General features: G+C 42.9%; 2 protein-coding genes across 2 annotated transcripts in view; both read left to right on the forward strand.

Moving 5' to 3' along the window:
- PEX7 (peroxisomal biogenesis factor 7) overlaps positions 1-8,621 on the forward strand; it is a 93,166-nt gene extending 84,545 nt beyond the window's left edge. Inside the window, exon 10 of the mRNA XM_025382887.1 lies at positions 8,145-8,621. Coding sequence (XP_025238672.1) covers positions 8,145-8,213 — 69 coding nt within the window. The 3' untranslated portion in view covers positions 8,214-8,621. The remainder of the gene's footprint in view (positions 1-8,144) is intronic.
- Positions 8,622-16,707: 8,086 nt separating this feature from the next.
- On the forward strand, positions 16,708-20,171 carry SLC35D3 (solute carrier family 35 member D3). The gene is made up of 2 exons (XM_025383574.1): positions 16,708-17,378; positions 18,406-20,171. The coding sequence occupies exons 1-2, from the start codon at positions 16,940-16,942 to the stop codon at positions 19,215-19,217; spliced, it is 1,251 nt and encodes a 416-aa protein (XP_025239359.1). The 5' UTR covers positions 16,708-16,939; the 3' UTR covers positions 19,218-20,171.
- Positions 20,172-20,582: the final 411 nt, after the last annotated feature.

A 20,582-nucleotide genomic window follows, 5' to 3' on the forward strand; every position in this document is an offset into this window, starting at 1 on the left:
TTCCATGCATGAAGATGTCTTAATGTATATGCCATACATACCAATTAATAGGCTTTATTGACATAAAATAAATTTCTGTTCAGTTTTTCAAGCTTTATTATATGTTTCGAAGAAACTGACATATTAGTTCAAAGCAAGTATTTCATATTTCTGATTAGTGTGCTTGTTCTTTTAACAGAAATGCCTATTTTGCTGTATTAAAGTGAAAATGAAATAATTAAAAATAGAACTTATATGGCATCTTACCCTATTGGTTTAGTTTTTTTTTTTTTACTACCCTAGTAGATAGCATCTTTTAAAATAATAACGAAGATTGATTCTCTTTCAAATTTTACATTAAGTAAAAAAATATAACATTTTGACAAACCATGTTTTCCCATAATGTCAGTAATTTTAATTCTGACTTTTGATGAAAAGATTAGCATGTTGATCTTAGCTTAAAGGAAATTCAGAAGGGCATAGGGATGAAATGTACCACAGTGGGGGCTTGTGAGTAAAGGAATACATTTTCCACTTGCATATCTTTGGACAGAAGCAGTAGAGCCTGGAGGCCCCTGCCCTTGAGTGTCCACATGCACACTCATACTGTAAGGGAAGAGCGTCAAACAAGAGATGCCCCAGCCTTCAAAAAACCCTAGATGGGATTCAGAAAAAAACTGCCTCTCGAAAGACTGAGTTTCATCAGAGGAGTTATAATGCAATTATAACTTTTAAATTGCCTGAAAACTAAAACTTTCAGTTCTTTACTTACCCTGATGTATCCCACTGCCTAAAACATTTTCCTTTTTTCCATTGTGCCACTGTCCCAAAAACAGCAGCAAATGCTGTCTGGCCGGCTCCTCCTTTAAGCCTCAGCTTGGATATTACTTCCACCTGAAAGCAGGCACTTCCCTCACATTGGATGATAATGGCCCCTTGCCTACTTTTATGAGACCCCGTAATTCCTCTATCATTGTACATACTACTCTACAGTATAGGTCTCTCTTTGCTTACCTGTCTCTCCATTACAATCAAGATCTATGGAGCCAGAGACCAGGACCCTTGTATTTATTGTCATAACCTGTACATACTTCTGACACAGAGGAGGTTCTTAATAAGTTCTCGTTGAAAAAATGGATGAATAGATAAATATACATAAATTATCTTTTAGATAGCTTTGTAATGCTGAGGAATATTTAACAAACAGTTCTTAGGACACAAAGGAAAGCTCCCTGTGAAACTTTTCTAAATATTCCTGAAATTAAAAGCAAACAAACAAAATATATATCCTCCAAATCCCATAAAACTTGTTGTTTTTACCCGTATCTCTGAACTCACACCTAATTGGATGCTTTTTATTATGTGAGAGGCTCTCTCTACTCAACAAAATCTTGTAGAAAACTATGGCTCATACATGGATTCATTTAGTCAACAAGCATCTATCAAAGGTTTACTGTATATAGAAAACAAGGAATATAGATTTACAGATTTAATCAAGATACAATCCCTGACTCTAAAAAAAAAAATTATCTTGAGGTTTAGTTTTTATAAACATACATGAATGTTACTAGAAAACAGATACTATATTACTCAGCATGCTTTTGCTTCCTTGTTCATTGTTATAAAGCATAGAGCCTAAGTTATTTTGCCAGTATTATGATGTGCTCAGCTCTGATGCCTGAAATCTTTTGCTCCATTTGTTCCCTTTAGAACAGATTTTGTTATTTGGAGTTGACTTTTTTTTTTAAATCTTTATTTGGCTTTCTGTGGTTTAATCTATAAACCATATCAGCCCATTTAGAACTCAGCAGGATACAAATCTCAAGGAAAGTAAATAAAAATATTGTGATTAACCATAGTTTAAATGATTAATAAAATTTTCTCATGCCTTTCAATAGAAATTCTGGATACTGGCTTATGTAGAGTAGGACCAGGAAGCTACATAAACTTTTGATTTAGGGATGCTTCAGGGAAGACTTTGGTTTTTGTTTAAAGATAGTTCAATCATGTTTCCTCTTAGTCCTCCTCCCAATTCTGTCTCCTCCTATTTCATATTAACCTATCAGATTTGAAACTTAAACTTTAAATAAAAATGTAAAAATATGGCACAAGGTGTTTTCCGTTGTGTTAGTGGCATATTCTTATTCTTTCTCCTCAGGAAAGGAAGAGAATTATTCCTTAAGAATATTTGAATCCTGCCAAATTTTGAATTTCTTTTAATCAACAACAGAAAATTCCTGCACAAGTCCCCCATCTTAGTTCACATGACAGAAACCCAGTTAAGAAATTGATACATGTTACACTGTTTCTCAGCGGTCCTCAGTCCTAGCTGAGTGTTGGAAAGGGCCACAGACGATTACAATGCCCAGCTGAAGAATTCTCTGGATTCATGTTTGGGGTCAGGATACTTTTATATCCTCTCATGAGCTGGTAAATTGATCCCTGAAGAAAATTATGGATTCTCTCTCCCTTGCCACCAGAATGTAAATATACACAAAATGTTGTATGTATGGACTTTCTGAAGCCTATCTGTGGACCTTGGCTTCAAGACCCCAGCCTGTGTCAGCCCAAAGTGGAGCTAGTGATGCTGATCCCAGGACCCCACTTTGAAGCCTCAGGCTAGGGAGATGGGGACCAGTCTATGTGACCTCCAGGTGATTCTCATGCACACTAAAGCTTGAGAACCACCGTCTTCTAGAAGTGCCTCCAGTAAACTATAGTTTAATGTCTGCCTTTGGCCTACAGGAGGGTTGAGATGTTGTTTTTACTGCCTTGTGAAGAAAGATGTATTTTTTATAAAGCCACTCTTTTGGCACTGAATAATTTTTGTAATGGGGGCAGGTTATGTATTTCTCTTATAGTCAAGTACTGGGAAAAACTTTTATATCCTCTGATGAGCTGGTAAATTGATCATATCAGTATATCTTATATTATTGTTTGCGTTTAATTTCATGCCCAATTTTAGCAACTATTCTCAGCCTCTTTTTAAAATATAATTATGTATCCGTTTTCCCCATTTAATAATGTTTGTTCTGTTAATGAAGTGATTTTTCTGTTACTCACTATGTATGTCCTATAAGAAAGCAAGAGTTACGATGTTTCATTGAAATAATGGTTACCCCCTTGACACAGTAAACTGAATCCTTGTGTGTGGCCATGTTAAAGGATAATTTTCAAAATGGTGACATGACTCTCATAGTATGAACATGTGTCAAAGATTTTATTTAACTCATTTATGTAACTCATGTAAGATTTGACAGCTAACTTAAAGGAATCATTGAGTGCTGAAATGAATTTACTAATAGGTGCAGAACTGGACAGTATCCACAGGGCAATAAGACTTAAGATTTGGAGTCATCTCTTGCAGGGGGTAAGCGGGGGCATCAGTTGCATCTCTACAGGACAGGATTCCCTTGCAACTTTTATGAATGGGAATCGTTTGCATTGCTATCTGTTTTCTATAATTTACAGAGTTCTAAAGTAGTCAGAAAGTGAAACGCACAGAGCTCTGGAGAAACAGGTAACCCATATGGTCCCTAAGACAATGCCAGCCTCCCACTGAAAGGATACTTAGTCATCTTTTTTTCTGATTTCAATCATTCACAGTTTTTCTCATAGCAAGATAATGGGCAAATAAGTGGGGTTCTCATATATGGGACTAAAACTGAGAAAGATAATCTTGGGTAAGTAGAAAAGGAGATTCCTATCATCATCTTTCTCATTCTGTATCCTGAGTCTGGCTTTGAAGGAGTCTTCATGGCCAGGCATGCATTTCTGGGGATGGAAGGGGAAGCTTTTGTTATGAGGAAGCAGGTTGGGAGCCAGGAGAGATGCCTCTTTGTTTGACAAGCTAAAGAACGAGTGTATCTCATCCTATAAAGCAGATTATTTATTTTCATGCCATTTTCTTTACTTGTTTTTTCTGTTTGTTAACACTTTTTTTTTTTTTTTTTAGCAAAGTCTTTTTTTAATATGTGTCTTTTTGTTAGCCCTTATTTTTAGTACAGTCTTTTTAAAATGTCTCTTAGGCTGACCACAGATAGGTACCATGGGGCATTAAGAAAGAACCCTGTGTTTACTTTCAGTTCTAGAATTAGAGGGGAAGTAGTGCTACCAGAAGCCATTGCAGTGGTGGTGATAATTAATAAGAGGTTCCCTGGGGACCACATGGCACAATAGTTTTTCTTACCAGGAAGTTCCTACATGGCAACCTTGGAGAATCTGGAGCCTCTTTGTTTGTTAGTAAAGTGCTTCTTTCTTACCTTATTATTATTTTCTTTATTGTTAGTTTGCTTAAATTTGTAGAACCAGATAGGGTTTAATTAACAAATAGAGAAATACTATTTTCATCAATTTGAATTAATCTATTCCTAATTCTATATCATTGCAGTTTTACATCTATCTTAATCCAATTAAGTATAGATTTATGAACATTTGCTGAATCAGTGGCCTTAATATTTGGTAGTTATTATAAGTCCTGAGTAAATAAGAAGCTGGATTGAAGAGTGCTGAATAAGGTTTCAGAAACATAATTTATAGATACCTTGCACTAGAAACCTAAGTCTTATTTATCTGATTCTTTTCTCTCCAGCAGTGGATGTTTAACTTGTGGAAAGGCCCAGCACGTGAAAAAAAATAAGCATAGATGAGACGGTTAATTTAACATAATGATCTTTGTGTCCTCTGGTATAAAAACTGAAAACTGCAAGATTAGGCAAATAATGGTTTTCAGTGTGCCTTTTCTACGAGGCACTGTTTTTAGTGGATACATTCAACAAGTTTAGGTTCTGGTTGTAGCTCTGCTACTCTAGTGTGAACATGAGGACAGAGTTAATCTCTGAAATTTTAATCGATAAGATTAATTTGTTGAGCTAATATTCATTGAGTTATGTTCTAAGAAGACATGGTCCATGCCCTGAAAGAGCTGAAGACAACTCTTTGTCTTCAGTCAGTAAAATAAGTACAATCAAGTATTATGGGTACAATGAAGTATTATGAGTACACCTCATAGAGGAGGTGATGCCTAAACTGATTTTTTTAAAGAAGAGACATCTCTGGCAGAGCAAGGCAAAGGGGACAGAGGAGCGGACATAAAGAGAGGGCGAAGAGGAGTTATTAAAGGGAAGGGATCAGTAAAGGAACAAGAGCATCAAGAGGCATAAGCAGCATGCTTGGATTTGAGGTGTGATCCTGGTGCAATGAGAAATGAAGTGGGAACAACCAGATTTTGAAGAGTGTGGTTTTAAAATGTAAACATTTGACTAAAAAGTCTATAACGCTCTCTGTAACTTGGATTGTGATCTCAGAATATTGCTAGTGAATGATAAGGAGCTAATATTACTCTGATTAGTTTGAATGGTTCTTGTATTCAAAGTTAGTGATAGCCAAGAAATTACATTAGTCAAAACGAGGGTTCTCTTGTGTAATTTTCAACCTTTGTAATAACCATGAAAGGCTGGGAAATGGAGTACAAATACTTTTGGTCAAAAGTACTCTCTTCCTACTTCATCTTTCATTTTACTGCCTACCTTGTTTCTTTTCTTCTTTTTTTTTATTGTGGAAATTTTTGAAAACATACAAAGTAACAGAATCGGATAATGAACTTCATTACTTAGCTTGAGCAACTATCAACATTCTTATTTATTCCTGTACTCTCACCCATCGTTTAGTTATTATCGCTAACATTATTTTTACTATTTTTAGGTATAATTAACATATATTGAAATTTACAAATCTTAGATATACATTTTTGACAAATAGATGTGCCTGTGAAATTCACATCATCCCAGTTATTTGATCTTTCCCCCAGTTTCCTTTTTACCCCTTTCCAATCTCCCCTATCCCCACCCTTCCCTCCAGGTGAGAAGAGTAACATTGTTCTGATTTTTTGTTTGTTTGTTTATTTACCTTAGATGAGTTTTGCCTGTCTTAGAATTTTACAAGGAACTCTTCTGTATGTCCTCACTTGTTTCTGGCCTCTTACCTGTGAGCTTCATCCATGGTACTGAGCCTGTTAGCAGTTCTTCCCTTTGTTTTGCTGAGCACATTCTGTTGTATGAATTTACTACAATTTGTTATCGATTCTTTTGTTAGTGAGTATTTTGGTTGTTTTCCTTTTTTTTTTTTTTTTCCCTCTAAGACAGTGTCTCACTCTGTCGCCCAGGCTGGAGTGCAGTGGCACAATCTCAGCTCACTGCAGCCTCTGCCAGTTTCAAGCAATTCTCCCATCTTAGCATCCCTAGTAGCTGGGATTACAGGCATGCACCACCATACCCAGCTCATTTTATGTATTTTTAGTAGAGGCGGGGTTTCACCATGCTGCCCAGGCTGGTCTCGAACTCCTGACCTCAGGTGATCCACCTGCCTCAGCCTCCCAAAATGCTGGGATTACAGGTATTAACCGCTGCGCCCAGCCTTGTTTTCGATTTTTTGCTATTGTGAATGAAGTTGCTGTGAACATTCCTGTATACATTGTTTTGCAAATATATGTTTTCATTTTTCTTGGACAAATATCTGGGAGTGGAATTACTGGGTCAAAAGATAGGTATGCGTTTAACTTGGTAAGAAATGGCCAAATTGTTTTCCAAAATGGTGGTACCATGTACATCCCTACCAGCCATCTATGCAATCATAGCTGTTCCATATCCCTGCTGACATTTGGTGTTGTCAATCTTTAATTTTAGCCATAATGTGAGTATATGGTGGTATCTCATTGTTACTTTTATTTGCATTTCCCTAATCCCTAATGATGTTGAGCACTTTTTTATGTGCGTACTTTTGCCCATCATTTTTAATTAGATTGTCTTTTATTATTGGGTTGTATTTGTTCTTTATTTATTCTGGATACAAGTTATTTGTCAGGTGTATATTTTATTAATCTTTTATTTAACTGTGTCTTGCCTGTTCATTTTCTTAACAGTGTCTTTTGATGAGCGAAAGTTTTATTTTTGATTGAGAGTAACTTACCAAATTTTTGTGATTATTACTTTTTGTATCCCTAAGAAATCTTTACTTACCTCTGTATTGAGAATATATTTTCCTATTTTTTTTCCTAAAAGTGTTATACTGTTTGCTTTTATATTTAGGTCTGTGGTCCATCTCAAATTCATTTTTATGTGCAAAGTTGGGGTCAGGATTCACTTTTTTCCCTATGGATATTCAGTTGTTCTACCACCATTTATTGAAAAGACTTTTCCTTTTGTCTTTAATTGTTTTGGTACCTTTGTTGAAAGCCATTTGTCCTAGTGTGGGGCCTATTCCTGAACTCTGTTCTCTTCCTTTGGTCTACTTGTCTTTATCCTAATCCTGCACAGTCTTGATTACAGTAGTTTCATGCTGAGTCTGTAAGTCAGCTAGAGTAAGTAGTGCAGCTTTGTTGTTTCATTTCAAGATTCTTTTGGCTAAGTCCTGGCATTTCCACATAAATTTTAAAAATTGCCTCATCCATTTCTATTAAAAAATGAGTATATAGAAATGCAATTCATTTTCATGTATTAATTTTATACCTGGAGACATTGCTACACTAAGTTTTTAATGCATAGTTCCTGAACACCCTGGACTTTCTTCCCTTCATGTTTTCCTATGGCTTTGTAGATGTGAGTGTCCTTGTCTTTTGTGTCTGCCTCCTACAGAGGTCCGGTGGGAATGCCATGGCATTGTGAAGTTGTCTTACACTGTCCCAGCTAGAATCATATAGTCCCCCTAAGAGTCTCTGTTAGTGCACCTTCCACAGTCAGTCTTGAATGAGCCATTTTTTGAAGGCAAGAGCTTTACTTTATCTTCCTCTCTATCCCCACAATATTGAGCACAGCATCTTGTTCACAGTCTGGAATGTATCTTTTCAACATTTCTCTCAGATGGTAGGGAATTATGTAGTTGTTGGGTGGAGTGAAGGTGGGGGACATTCTTATAGGAAACCTCAATCAAATGGAATATACCAATTGGAATATACTCAATCAATTGGAATCAATTGGAATACCCTGAGGTATATCCTAAAAAGGGAATATAGACTTTTTATCAAAAACTTAGCCCTATGTTTTTCCTGTTCAAAAATATGTTTACTAGTGGATGATTTACGACACTCTAAATGACTTGGGTTTTTGCTGCCAATTTTGAATTTTCGTATATCTAAATACATTTCTTCTTACTTCATTTTTGTTTTCTAGGTGGCTGACTGTTCTTGGGATGAAACAATAAAGATCTATGACCCTGCTTGTCTTACTCTTCCTGCTTGAGATACACTACTCTGGTCAGAAACAGAGGATGTTGGCTGAAGAACTGCCTAACAGCAAATAAATTAACTATGGAAAACATAGACATTATGCTTTTATATGCTATTCAGATTTCAAATCTTTCCAGTTTATCAGTTTTGAGGGAGCTGATAAAGGCTTTGGCTCACTCATTAAGCCTGATACATAAGCCATATTTCTTAAAATTCTAAGAAATAATTAATATTATGGTGTATCTTATAATATCTATTAAAATGTAGTCTCTGGGTCATAAAATGGATTAAAATATGGGATCTCAGTAGGTTATACTTGTATAGATAGTGATATATTTCATTTTTAATTTGTCATTTTTGATGTAAAATACAATCACTTTTGTGATAAATAAACTATATCTGTTGATCATTTATCATTTTATGACTTCCCCAAAAAGACTGCTCTTTCTAATACATTGTATATGTGAATACAGTATTATATGTAATATAGATATATCTGTGGTTCAGTAACAGGACACTAGAATATATTTATTCTTTTATTTAGTAGCTGTTTATTGAGCATCTACTCAGTGCTTGACACATAGACTGAGTGAGATTCTCTCAGGGACTGGTGCCATGTTTTTAAGAACATGGAATGCTATGAGCTAAGAGCTTACTTTTTTTTTTTAGCATTTATTCACATATTTTTAGATATTATACTTATGACTCTATAATTTTGTCTTTCTACTTCTCTAATATCAAAAATTTTTTTAACTGTCAATTGAACACAAAGTTTTAGGTCCTACTAAGGCTTCTAGCTATTGCCCTTGAAACCAGGCCTAAGTACTGCTATTATGCTCCTTGCCACCTCCCTAAGGTTTCTTGAAAAGCTCTAGGTGCAGATGAACTGAAAAAAAAAAAAAAAAAAAAAGTACGTTAAAGGGGAAAAAATCAAACTACTTTGCATAACACTTATATTTCCTATATAATATTAAGATATACTATAAGTGGTAAAGATTATAATTCTTAAGTTCTTTTTAAAGAACAAAATGTGCTCATAATAACCAGAGCAAAAATAAATTAAAATATATATATTGCCTTTATAAATTTGCTTGTTTACTTCTTGCAGAAAAAATTTAAGACAGCTTAAGATATAAAAGCAAAACAGCATAAATTAAGAAGTGGAACCAAAGAGAGAAAGTGGAGCCAGGAGTGGGGCTTCAGTATACATACCTCAAAGTCCTGGAAAGTTACTACTGACTGGGCCAAAGATTTACCGCTAAGGTTTCTAGCCTCATAAATGGGAAATCTGATCAGCTACACAGTTCAGTGCCTATAGCCTAGAGGGCAGACTCTGTCCTTGTGCCAGGCTTGGCCCTAGCACCCTGCCTGGCTGAGGCAACAGAAGGGGCTCAGCAACTGTTAGTTAAATGAATGAATGGTCTCAGGGAAAATACAGCTCTTTTTGGTTCTTTTTTTCTTTTTTCTTTTTTTTATTTTTTCTGTTCTTTGAGAATGGAGCCTCACTATGTTGCCCAAATCTGGTCTTGAACTCCTAGGCTCAAGCCATCCTTCCACTTCAGACTCCCAAGTACCTGGGACTACAGGCACGTGACACGGTGCTCAGCTTTTTTTTGGTTCTTAGATCAGCAATACAGATTGCTTTTGAGAGGTTCGATAAAGAGGACACCGCTTAACCTCCTAAGTATACTGCAGTGAACATGGTGCTTAGCCACATCCTTAGAGTTGTCACACTGATGAGTTTGACAGCGTTTTTTCTTGCTGCTTGCCTCTATATGAACTAACGGCATTATACTAAGGTGTGGTCAGTAAAAGTGGGTTTACAATGGGTGTTCTCTGTATCAGCAGAATTTGAGATAGACCCTTAAAAGTATCCAACCCAAAGTAGTCAGACATGGTGGCATGCGCCTACTGTAGTCCCAGATACTCGGGAGGCTAAGGCAGGAGGATCACTTGATCCTGGGAGGTTGAGGCTGCAGTGACCCAGGCTAAGGCATTCTGGCCTAGGTGACAGAGCAAGACCTTGTCTCAAAAATATCTAACCCAGATAATATTTACAATGAAATTATTTCCTTTCCTTCTAGAATGCAAGAGGTTTTATTAATAAAATGTTCTATCATGTATCTTTTGAAACAAAAACTTATAATTTAAAAACTAACCTCTCCCTTGATTTATTTTTTCCCTGTACTCCAGGAATGTTAGAGATGTTTAGAACACTAGCTTCATAATATATAACTCAGGTTCTTGGGAGTCTATCATTGTGAGAGTGGGTGAATGCTTATCCAGCTGGTTCCCTGGAACTAGAATTGGAAAACTCTAAGGATTCTCTCCTGAAAGACAATGTGCAAGATTTTTGAATCCTTGGTAGATCACAAGTTAAGCAGCTTTTGGACTTTAGAGGATGACCAGTCATTCTTTCTGGGTTGGGAAATCAGCATTTGTCTCCTGGCTGCTGAGCTTTTAGCTTTCATCTTGCGGGCCTCCCCACAAGCTCCTCCTGTACCTGTAGTGACAGAACAGCACTAAAGAGTGGATAAAGGAAAAGGGAACTCAGTTACTGATTTGTGGTCAGGGCACCATGTGAGATGCTTTATATATGTTATCACTTTTAATCTCTATAACATCCCTGCAAGGTAGCCCTCCTTGTTTTCAGGACAAGGAAGCAAGTGTTCTCAGAAGTCATAATAGCCAAAAAATAATGAAATGAATTTGAAATCTGGAATGATTGAATCTAAACCCATGGTCCTGCCACATAGCCTCCTTTTCTTAAGAATAACAGAAATTGGCACACTGAGAAATAGTTGTAAGATGTAGAACTCTCTGGTGAGTAGATCCTGATTATTCCTTAAAGAATTGACAGAATTGAGTTTCCAAGTCTCAAGAGCTAAGCTGAGCCTTAGTCTGGAGTGACCCTACCAAGGTCCATCACGCCCAGGGAGATCCAGGCTGAGTCAGCTATCCTTTCTGCCTTTGGCACTTCTTAACTGTGTATCTTAGCAATAATTTGGCTCTTCCAAAAATGAACTCGAATTTCTTACTTAAAAGGCTTCTCCTTGTATTTGCTGATCCACTTAAATGCTTTTTAGTTTCATGTTAATACTGAATACTCCCAAATCTGTACACCTACCTTCCCCACCTGGGTTTCCCACAAGCCTTTGCACTCATTTTGTTCCAGCCAAACTCACTTGCCTGCTAACCCAGCTTTTCCTCCTGCACATGCTTTTTCATTTGTTGACAAAAGTCAAGGTGTTATAAAAGATCCATTTGGGTCAAGCTAAAGACCTAAACACCATCCTTGGTCCTTCCCTTATTCCCACTTCTCCATATATATCGAATGAGATCCTTTTTACCCCCTAAACACTGCTCCCTTCTATCTCTTCCCCTCAATCCAACCACCATTGCTCCAGTTCAAGCCATCATTAGCTTTTCTCTGGACAATTGCAGCAGCTTCCTAAATGGTGTGTCTGTTTCCAGTTCTGTGTCCTCAGAGCCCTCCTCCTCAACACAGCTGCCGGAGATGGATCTCAAATGCAATCTGATTACATCAATTTCAGTATAAAACCTTTCTCTGCTTATAGGATTACCTATAGGAAAAAATTCAAGCTTACTAACCAAGCAGCCAGGGTCCTCCAGGGATAGCCCTTGCCTCTGTCTACAGCACTGCTTCTCTTCACACTCAACCAGTGTGCTCACAAATTCCTCATGTAAGTGATGCAGGTTTTCGGCTGGTCCATGTGCCTGGACTACCCTGCTCTTGGCTCGGTAAATTCTTACCCATCATGTAAAAGTCACATTAGGCTGGGCACGGTGGCTCATGCCTGTAATCCTAGCAGTTTGGGAGGCCAAGGTAGGTGGATCACCTGAGACCAGGAGTTTGAGACCAGCCTGGCCAACATGGCGAAACCCCGTCTCTACTAAAACTACAAAATATTAGCCAGGCATGGTAGTGAGTGCCTGTAATCTCAGCTACTTGGGAGGCTGAGGCAGGAGAATTGCTTTAACCCAGGTGGCGGAGGCTGCAGTGAGCCAAGGTTGCACCATTGCATTCCAACCTGGGTAACAAGAGCGAAACTCCATCTAAAAAAATAATAATAATTAAAAATAAATAAAAGTCGCATTAAATAAAGAGTAAGATTGACAACATACAAAAATTAAAATTGCAAAACACATCACCAGCAAAGCTAAAAGAGGACCTAATGAAAGGATATACTGGCAACATACACAGAATGAATGGTTAATAGCCAAACTTCACAAAGAGCTCTTAAAAATCACTAAGAAGTCTGGGCATGGTGGCTCACACCTGTGATCCCAGCACCTTGGGAGGCTGAGGCAGGTGGATCGCCTGAAATTAGGAGTCCGAGACCAGCCTGGCCAACATGGTGAAACGCTATCTCTATTAAAAATATAAAAAATTAGCTGAGTGTGGTGGCACATTCCTGTAGTCCCAGCTACTCAGGAGGCCTAGACAGGAGAATCACTTGAACCCTGGAGGCGGAGGTTGCAGTGAGCGGAGATCAAAACATTGCACTCCAGCCTGGGCAACAAGAGCGAAACTGTCTCAAAAAAAAAAAAAAAAAAAGTAAGAAGATACCAAACAAAAGTTGGACAAGGATATCAATAAATAGTTCACAGATGCAACCTCCACCTCCCAGTTTCAGTGATTCTGCTGCCTCAGCCTCCAGAGCAGTTGAGATTACAGGCATGCGCCACCATACCTGGCTAATTTTTGTATTTTTAGTAGAGACAGCGTTTCACCATGTTGACCAGGCTGGTCTTGAACTCCTGACCTCAAGTGATCCACCTGCCTCAGCCTCCTAAAGTGCTGGGATTACAGGTGTGAGCCACCGTACCCGGCCAAAATTTTAAATTACCCTTTGACCCAGCAATTTCACCTCTAGGATTCCCTCTCTCCCCCTTTCCCAAAATACCTGTAGAAGTATGGCTATGTCCAAGGGTATTCATTACATCATTTGCTAAAACCCAAATGCCTGCCTACAGAAAGGGTATACTGTAGAACAGTTATTGAAAATAATAAGTCATTTGAAAAAATATGCTATTTCTATGTAAAAAATCACTCCAAAACTTAGTAGTTTTAAACAACACACATTTATCATCTCACAGTTTCTATAGGTCGGGAATCCAGAAACAACTGAGTTGTTTGAGCTCAGGTTTTCTTATGACACCACAGTTATTTCCATGGTTATCAGACCTCAGTTACTCAACCACATTGGGACTCTCCATAGGCAGAATGTCCCTACAATGTGGCATTCGGCTTCCCCAGACTTAATGATACAAGAAAAAGGACATACAAGATGGAAGCATCAGTGTTTTATAAACTAAAGTCAGGAGTGACCTCCATCACTTCTGCCAGGTTCTGTTAGCTACACAGACCAACCCTGGTACAGCGTGGGAGGAGTTAACATAGGGTGTGAATGTGGGGAAGCAGGTATCACTGGGGACTATCTAGAAGGCTAATTCCCATAATACGCGCTTTCTAAAGTAGGAAATTATAGACAAATATATATGATATCCTGGTTTTGTTATTTTTTTAAAGGGGGAGTTTGTGTGTGTATAAACATACATACAAAAAGGCTGAAAGGTTCCACACTGAACACAGCAAGCTCTATGTTGTAGGGTTGGGGATGGTGAACACTGAAGAGAGCGTGTTTACTTCTTTATAAATTTGTTTTTCTCTTATGTACCACAATGAGCATGTGTTACTTTTACAATTAAAAATAATGAAATAAGCTTTCAAAGAGACTGTATTTCCTTCTCCAGGAAGCCTTCTCTGCTACTGCTATCAAGCTGATGTACTTGCCCTCCTGGCGCTCCCGTTTTCTGCCACACAATCCCACTGTTGCTAAGGACGAAGGCAGTGTGTTCATCTTTGAGTCCTCTGTGGCTAACAGAGTACCTAGGCACAAAATACTTGTAGTATATGTTTGTTGAATGAATGGATAAACTAAAGGATTTATTTAATGCCATTAATATTTATTGAGTAGCTCCAAAGATGATGTGCTTGAGTCTAGACCCTTGGTACCCTGATACCAATAGGTCAAATAGCTATTTGACCTTTAGATCTACATTTTTGTTCATCTAGATCATTCAACCTTGCTAAACATGGTATTCTTAGTTTTTCACAATTTTTAAAAGGAGCTCATCTAGTATCTGGTTTTGTGGGAGATGGGGGTTAAGGGGTTTTTTTTCTTTCCAAAAGAATTATATGCAACAAAGTGGAGAAAATGTGCGATTTTATGCCACTGTAGGTTTCAAATATTAAGCTAAATTGTCTTGCCTAAATGAGAAGAGTAAGATAGCTGAATCAGCCCCAAATCTTTTACCTAATGTTAGTATCACAAATGGATGCAATTATAATTGCGGGCAGAAATGAATCATTCCAAAAGTAGGTCTGTGCAGCCAATTCTTTATATTAATAATATGCACTTGGGATGGCTTAAAGCAGCCACACTTTCATTGGAATAGTCTCTAGAAGCAGAAATCTGTTATTTGCCGATGTCTATAAGTTAATTTTCAGAGTTTTTAATCAATATATTTTTGAATATACAGTTATACCACACACATACACATAATGTGAACTGGTGCTTCAGACTTCATTATTTCCTAAATAACATTAACTCTAGAAAAAGAGTCACTTAAACAGCCAATAGTATGTAGCCACAAGTTTTAGCAACAAAAACCAAGAGCTCCCCAGAGAACCGGAAGCACGTGTTTCAGTATAATGCTTTCCAGCTATTCCTGGAAAGTTGGCACCCTGGGCCATTCACAAACATTTTTTTGAGTGCCCACCTGTGGGGGGCAGGGAGGTGGCCCTCCTAGGCGCCGGGCACCTGAGCTGATGGACTGGTTGACACCGAGCTCTCTAGAGCTCACCAAAGTGAGCATCCAAAGCCCAAAATGCTGGCCCAAATGAAGGGCTGCCGTGATGCTGCTGATCCCTGCTGTAATTTTTTTTTTCTTCCGCTGTTGCAGTAAATCACGACTTCAACACCTTGGCTGAAGTGTGCTGCATTCAGCACAGAGATGGAAGTAAGAGGCAGAAAACAGAAGAACCGCGAGAGAAATGGATCCTGTCTATTAAGGCAACGTGATGCAGCGTTAAAAGGTTAGGAGGTTGCGATCCCCGGGGCTAAGAGAAATAAACTGCTGGCGGTGAACGAAAGGGGTGCTGGAGCGCAGCGATCTCGAACCTTTCCCTTACAGCCAAATCCTGGCCAATGCCACAAATTTCAAATCGCCTTAAAACTAAACTGCCTGGCGCTTAACGGTTCCATCGGCTGGGAGAAACCCTTGGCTGCTGCTTATTTAACTACAGGTCCGCGCGAGTTACTTTCCAGGGAACTGAATTCAGAAGAAAGAGTCACCGAAGCCCTACTCCCATCCCAAAATTAGAATTAGAATTCCCTTTTTCTTAGTCATAGTCCTGCGGTGCAAAGGTGTGAACCCTGGCCCAGGGAGGTGGTGACTCCCCCGCCCTCTGCCTCCCGGTTATCCTGCTTCCGAAAGCAACCCACGACGGTCCCGCAGGGTGAGGGTTCCCTGGAATCAGTTCCCTGGGATCCGGAGAATGCTACGCGGAGTCTCCCTACAGGGTGAGGGGCCCCGGGTTCCCGCCCCCTCCCCTTCTACTCCCGCATTCTGCGAGCGCAGCCAGCCTTCTCCCACGCTTCGGGAAGCGTCGCCCCCGAGCTTCTCGGTTCCTGGTGGTGGCTACTTGCGGTTGTGACTTCGTTTGTGCGCGCTTGCTTATTTACATCTTTGCCTCAATTCTAATGTGTGTCCCCGCCACCAGGCTCCGCTGCTGTACGAGACCACTGAACCCCCTGAAAGCTTCCCCGGAGCCGCGCGCATAATCCCGGGACCCTCTCTGGAAGGCGCGCCGAGAGCGGTGCGCGTGGCCTGGCACCGGAAGGAGCCAGCTTCCGGGCTCCGAGGCACCCCCGGACAGCGCCCCGGGCCGCGGGTTCCTCCGCTGATACCAGGGCGTCGGCGCCGGGATCGGGAGCTTCGGGAGCCCGCCGGTACCGACGGTTTTCACTTCCCTGGCGGGCAGCTGGACGAGGTCCCGCCGCTGCACCGGGAGGGACCGTGGGTAGAAAAAGCCGCTGCAGCGCCGGGGCGATGGGGCTGGGGGCACCGTCACTTGTTGCGACCAATAAACGGCGCTCGATCCTGATGCGCTGTTTCAAAAATCTTTAGCTGTGTCCCGATCCCTCCAACCCAAGCCCCTCGGCTGGGAGGAAGGGGCAAGCGAGAGCCGCTGGCGCTGTGGGAGGAGAGGGGCGCCGCGCCCCAAGAGCCCCCGTCCCGCTCTGCGGCAGCCGCCCCTGGGCGCCCAGCCGCCCGCTTCCCTCAGCAGAGCGTCTTCCCTGACGGTGAAACCGCGCGGGACACAACCCACCGCGGCTCATCACCCACTTACAAATAGCTGTCGCTAGGATTCCCGCCACTCCTCTCAGACCGGCCCCCCCGCCACCTCTGCCACTTTTCGGAGTCCCCCGCCCTCGTCACTGCCTCCCCGGAGCTGCGGGGCAGTCGGACGCAGAGCTGCCGAACCGCGAGAACGCCTGGCCAGAGCTGCCCTCTGCAGCCGAGCCGGCGCCCCCTGCCCTTCACCGCCGCGCTGGGCGGGCGCCCCCGCCGCCCTCACTCCGCTCCTCCCGGCTCCTCGCGCGCAGGTCGCGGAGCTCCGCCACCGCTGGGTGCAGCGAGGCCGGCGCGATGCGGCAGCTGTGCCGGGGACGAGTGCTGGGCATCTCGGTGGCCATCGCGCACGGGGTCTTCTCGGGCTCCCTCAACATCTTGCTCAAGTTCCTCATCAGCCGCTACCAGTTCTCCTTCCTGACCCTGGTGCAGTGCCTGACCAGCTCCACGGCGGCGCTGAGCCTGGAGCTGCTGCGGCGCCTCGGGCTCATAGCCGTGCCCCCTTTCGGTCTGAGCCTGGCGCGCTCCTTCGCGGGGGTCGCGGTGCTCTCCACGTTGCAGTCCAGCCTCACGCTCTGGTCCCTGCGCGGCCTCAGCCTGCCCATGTACGTGGTCTTCAAGCGCTGCCTGCCCCTGGTCACCATGCTCATCGGCGTCCTGGTGCTCAAGAACGGCGCGCCCTCGCCAGGGGTGCTGGCGGCCGTGCTCATCACCACCTGCGGCGCCGCCCTGGCAGGTGAGCGGGCCCTGCGGCGACCCCCAGCCGACCCCACCCACCCCTCTCCGTCGGGCAGAGACCGCGGGGATCACTGAGTGCAACGACCTCACTTCCAGATGGGGAGACTGAGGCAGAGAGGGACGGAGAGCTTTGAAAGTGGTCGCTCAGCTCGCAAAAGGGACTTCCGAGACCCAGCGAGCTCCCCAGCTCTCCGGTTTCCTCCCGCAAGTGCCCTTGCCCCCTAATGTCCTGGCTTCCGACCCTCGACCCTGCTTCACCTGGCATCGCTCTTCCTGCTGCCCCCTCCCTTGGTCTTCCCCTGTCACCCCATTCTCTGGGAGAGGTGGGAGGGCCGCCTGAGCCTGGGAGCTGGAGTTCTCCAAGCCAGGACCAAGCCGGAAGGAGGGGGCCGTGAACTTCCTTGGGTCACCAGGGGCTGGAATGGAGGTGGGGGATGGGGGCGAAGCTTAGGCTCCCGGGGCTACTGCGGGGTGTCTCGTGCCGCGCGGGGGACTGCGGGCGTGAGGCAGACGACCCAGGTGCTGAGCGAGACGAGAACCGGGGCAGGGGGAAGCTTCACTGGGGGCCAGGACAGGCGTTCTCCCCTGCTCCTGGCCCCTCTGGGTTACAGGCCACTGGCTGGGGCTCCCTCTCCCATTGGTGCCCCACGGGGCAGGGGCTGCGGAGTGCAGGTACCACGCGCCGGAGTGACCTCGGTGCCAGCTCGGGGAAGCCACAGCACCTGCCCCGAGGGCATCTGCGCTCTCCGGGGCCTTTGTCATGGACAGGGGAAGATGAGGTGACCCGGGGATATGGCGGGAAGGCGCTCTGAGCACTGACTGAGTTTGGCTGTCGCATTTGACACGGGTGGCCGAGGGACGGCGGGCGTCTGTCACTCAGGAATCGGTGGGCAGAGCTGGGGCGCGAACCCAGTCTCCTTTCCTATCCGACGCGTTTTCCCGGTGGGTCCACGCCCACGCCAACCTGCTGTCTTCTCTCTTTTACCTTCCTGCCCGGGCTCGGCCGTCCTCCTTGTGCGCCGCAGGAGCCGGCGACCTGACGGGCGACCCCATCGGGTACGTTACGGGAGTGCTGGCGGTGCTGGTGCACGCCGCCTACCTGGTGCTCATCCAGAAGGCCAGCGCTGACACAGAGCACGGGCCGCTCACCGCGCAGTACGTCATCGCCGTCTCCGCCACTCCGCTGCTGGTCATCTGCTCCTTCGCCAGCACCGACTCCATCCACGCCTGGACCTTCCCTGGCTGGAAGGACCCAGCTATGGTCTGCATCTTCGTGGCCTGCATCCTGATCGGCTGCGCCATGAACTTCACCACGCTGCACTGCACCTACATCAACTCGGCCGTGACCACCAGCTTCGTGGGCGTGGTAAAGAGCATCGCCACCATCACGGTGGGCATGGTGGCCTTCAGCGACGTGGAACCCACCTCTCTGTTCATTGCCGGCGTGGTGGTGAACACCCTGGGCTCCATCATTTACTGTGTGGCCAAGTTCATGGAGACCAGAAAGCAAAGCAAGTACGAGGACCTGGAGGCCCAACCCAGGGGAGAGGAGGCGCAGCTAAGTGGAGACCAGCTACCATTCGTGATGGAGGAGCTGCCTGGGGAGGGAGGAAATGGCCCGTCAGAAGGTGGGGAGGCAGCAGATGGCCCCAATCAGCAGAGCAAGCAAGAGGTCAGGGGCAGCCCCCGAGGAGTCCCGCTGGTGGCTGGGAGCTCTGAAGAAGGGAGCAGGAGGTCGTTAAAAGATGCTTACCTCGAGGTGTGGAGGTTGGTTAGGGGAACCAGGTATATGAAGAAGGATTATTTGATAGAAAATGAGGAGTTACCCAGTCCTTGAGAAGGAGATGCATGTATGTACCTATATGCATACACTTATTTTATATGTTAGAAATGACACGTTTTAATGAGAGGCCTCCCCATTTTATTCTTTGAGGAGTGGGAAAGGGAAGAAAAGAAAGAAACTGAAAGGTACTGACACAGAGCGACAAAATTAGCACCTGTGTGAATTATTTAGTGTGACTTCACCTGAGGCATCACAGAGACAAAAGAATGTGAAGGTACTTAACAAAGTAAGGCAATGGTTTCTGCTTCAGACTCCTGGCACATTTCATTTTTGTCATTATAACCATAACTAAATATCTGCATGTACCAAGAGTCCCCAAGCCACCCCCTCCAAAGATGGAGTGTAGAAATGATGAGAGCACTTAATAAGTTCAAAGATGACATTCAGGGATGCATTTTTGATGATAGAACTACAGTTTTTATCGCCAGCTGGGCAAAGAGTATATTGCTGAAATGATATATAAATATACTGAATTGATGTTTACTGATTATAGTCATCTGAAATACCATATTTACTCTGATTCTACTCACTTGTTTTTTAAAAATAGGTGTCCTATTATTGTATTATATATTGATAGAAACTGTTAAAGCTATTTTGAAAATATGAGTTCTTAGCTTTAATCATGAAGTCTAAAGTTTGCTTTTAGTAATTATTTTAAAAGTTGTTCCGTTCATTGCTTTATAATATTTATTATTGAATGCCAAACCTGTTCTTTTTTTTTTTTTTTTTTTAACTGTGTCCAATATTCTTTCAAGCAAATGCAATGGCTGGAATATAATTCAGAATTAACTGAAACCCAGCCAGAAGAGGGACCACCTGTAAAGCAAGTCCTTTCAAGTTGTGCTGCACATCCCAAACCATGTTACAAAAAGAGCAACTGCTATATTCACATTATGATATTTTTCTATCTTAAATTTATCAAAATAAAGTATGAGTCTAATATTAAAAGATACATTGTTAGAAATTTATTTTAGACACCTGTTCTATTGTTGCTGTACAGTTGTTTGTGTTTGCCTCCAATGTGTGGTCATAGTATCTGGTGTGTAGGGGCCGCACCACTGGAAACTTCCTAAATTAACAAAGCTGTTTGGTTTGAAATAACAACAAAAACAGAAACACATCTTCCAGTGAAGGAAGCTGTTAATGGCCTGGTGCAGCAGCTCATGCCTCTAATCCCAGCACTTTGGGAGGCCAAGGCAAGCAAATGGCTTCAGCTCAGGAGTTCAAGCCAAGCCTGGGCAACATGGCAAAACCCCATCTCTGCAAAAAATATCAAAAATTAGCAAAGCGTTGTGGTGTGCACCTGTAGTCCCAGCTACTCAGGAGGCTGTGATAGGAGGATCACCTCAGCCGGGGAAG

The sequence above is a fragment of the Theropithecus gelada genome, chromosome 4, assembly GCF_003255815.1.
Source record: "Theropithecus gelada isolate Dixy chromosome 4, Tgel_1.0, whole genome shotgun sequence".
Taxonomy (NCBI): Eukaryota; Metazoa; Chordata; class Mammalia; order Primates; family Cercopithecidae; genus Theropithecus; species Theropithecus gelada.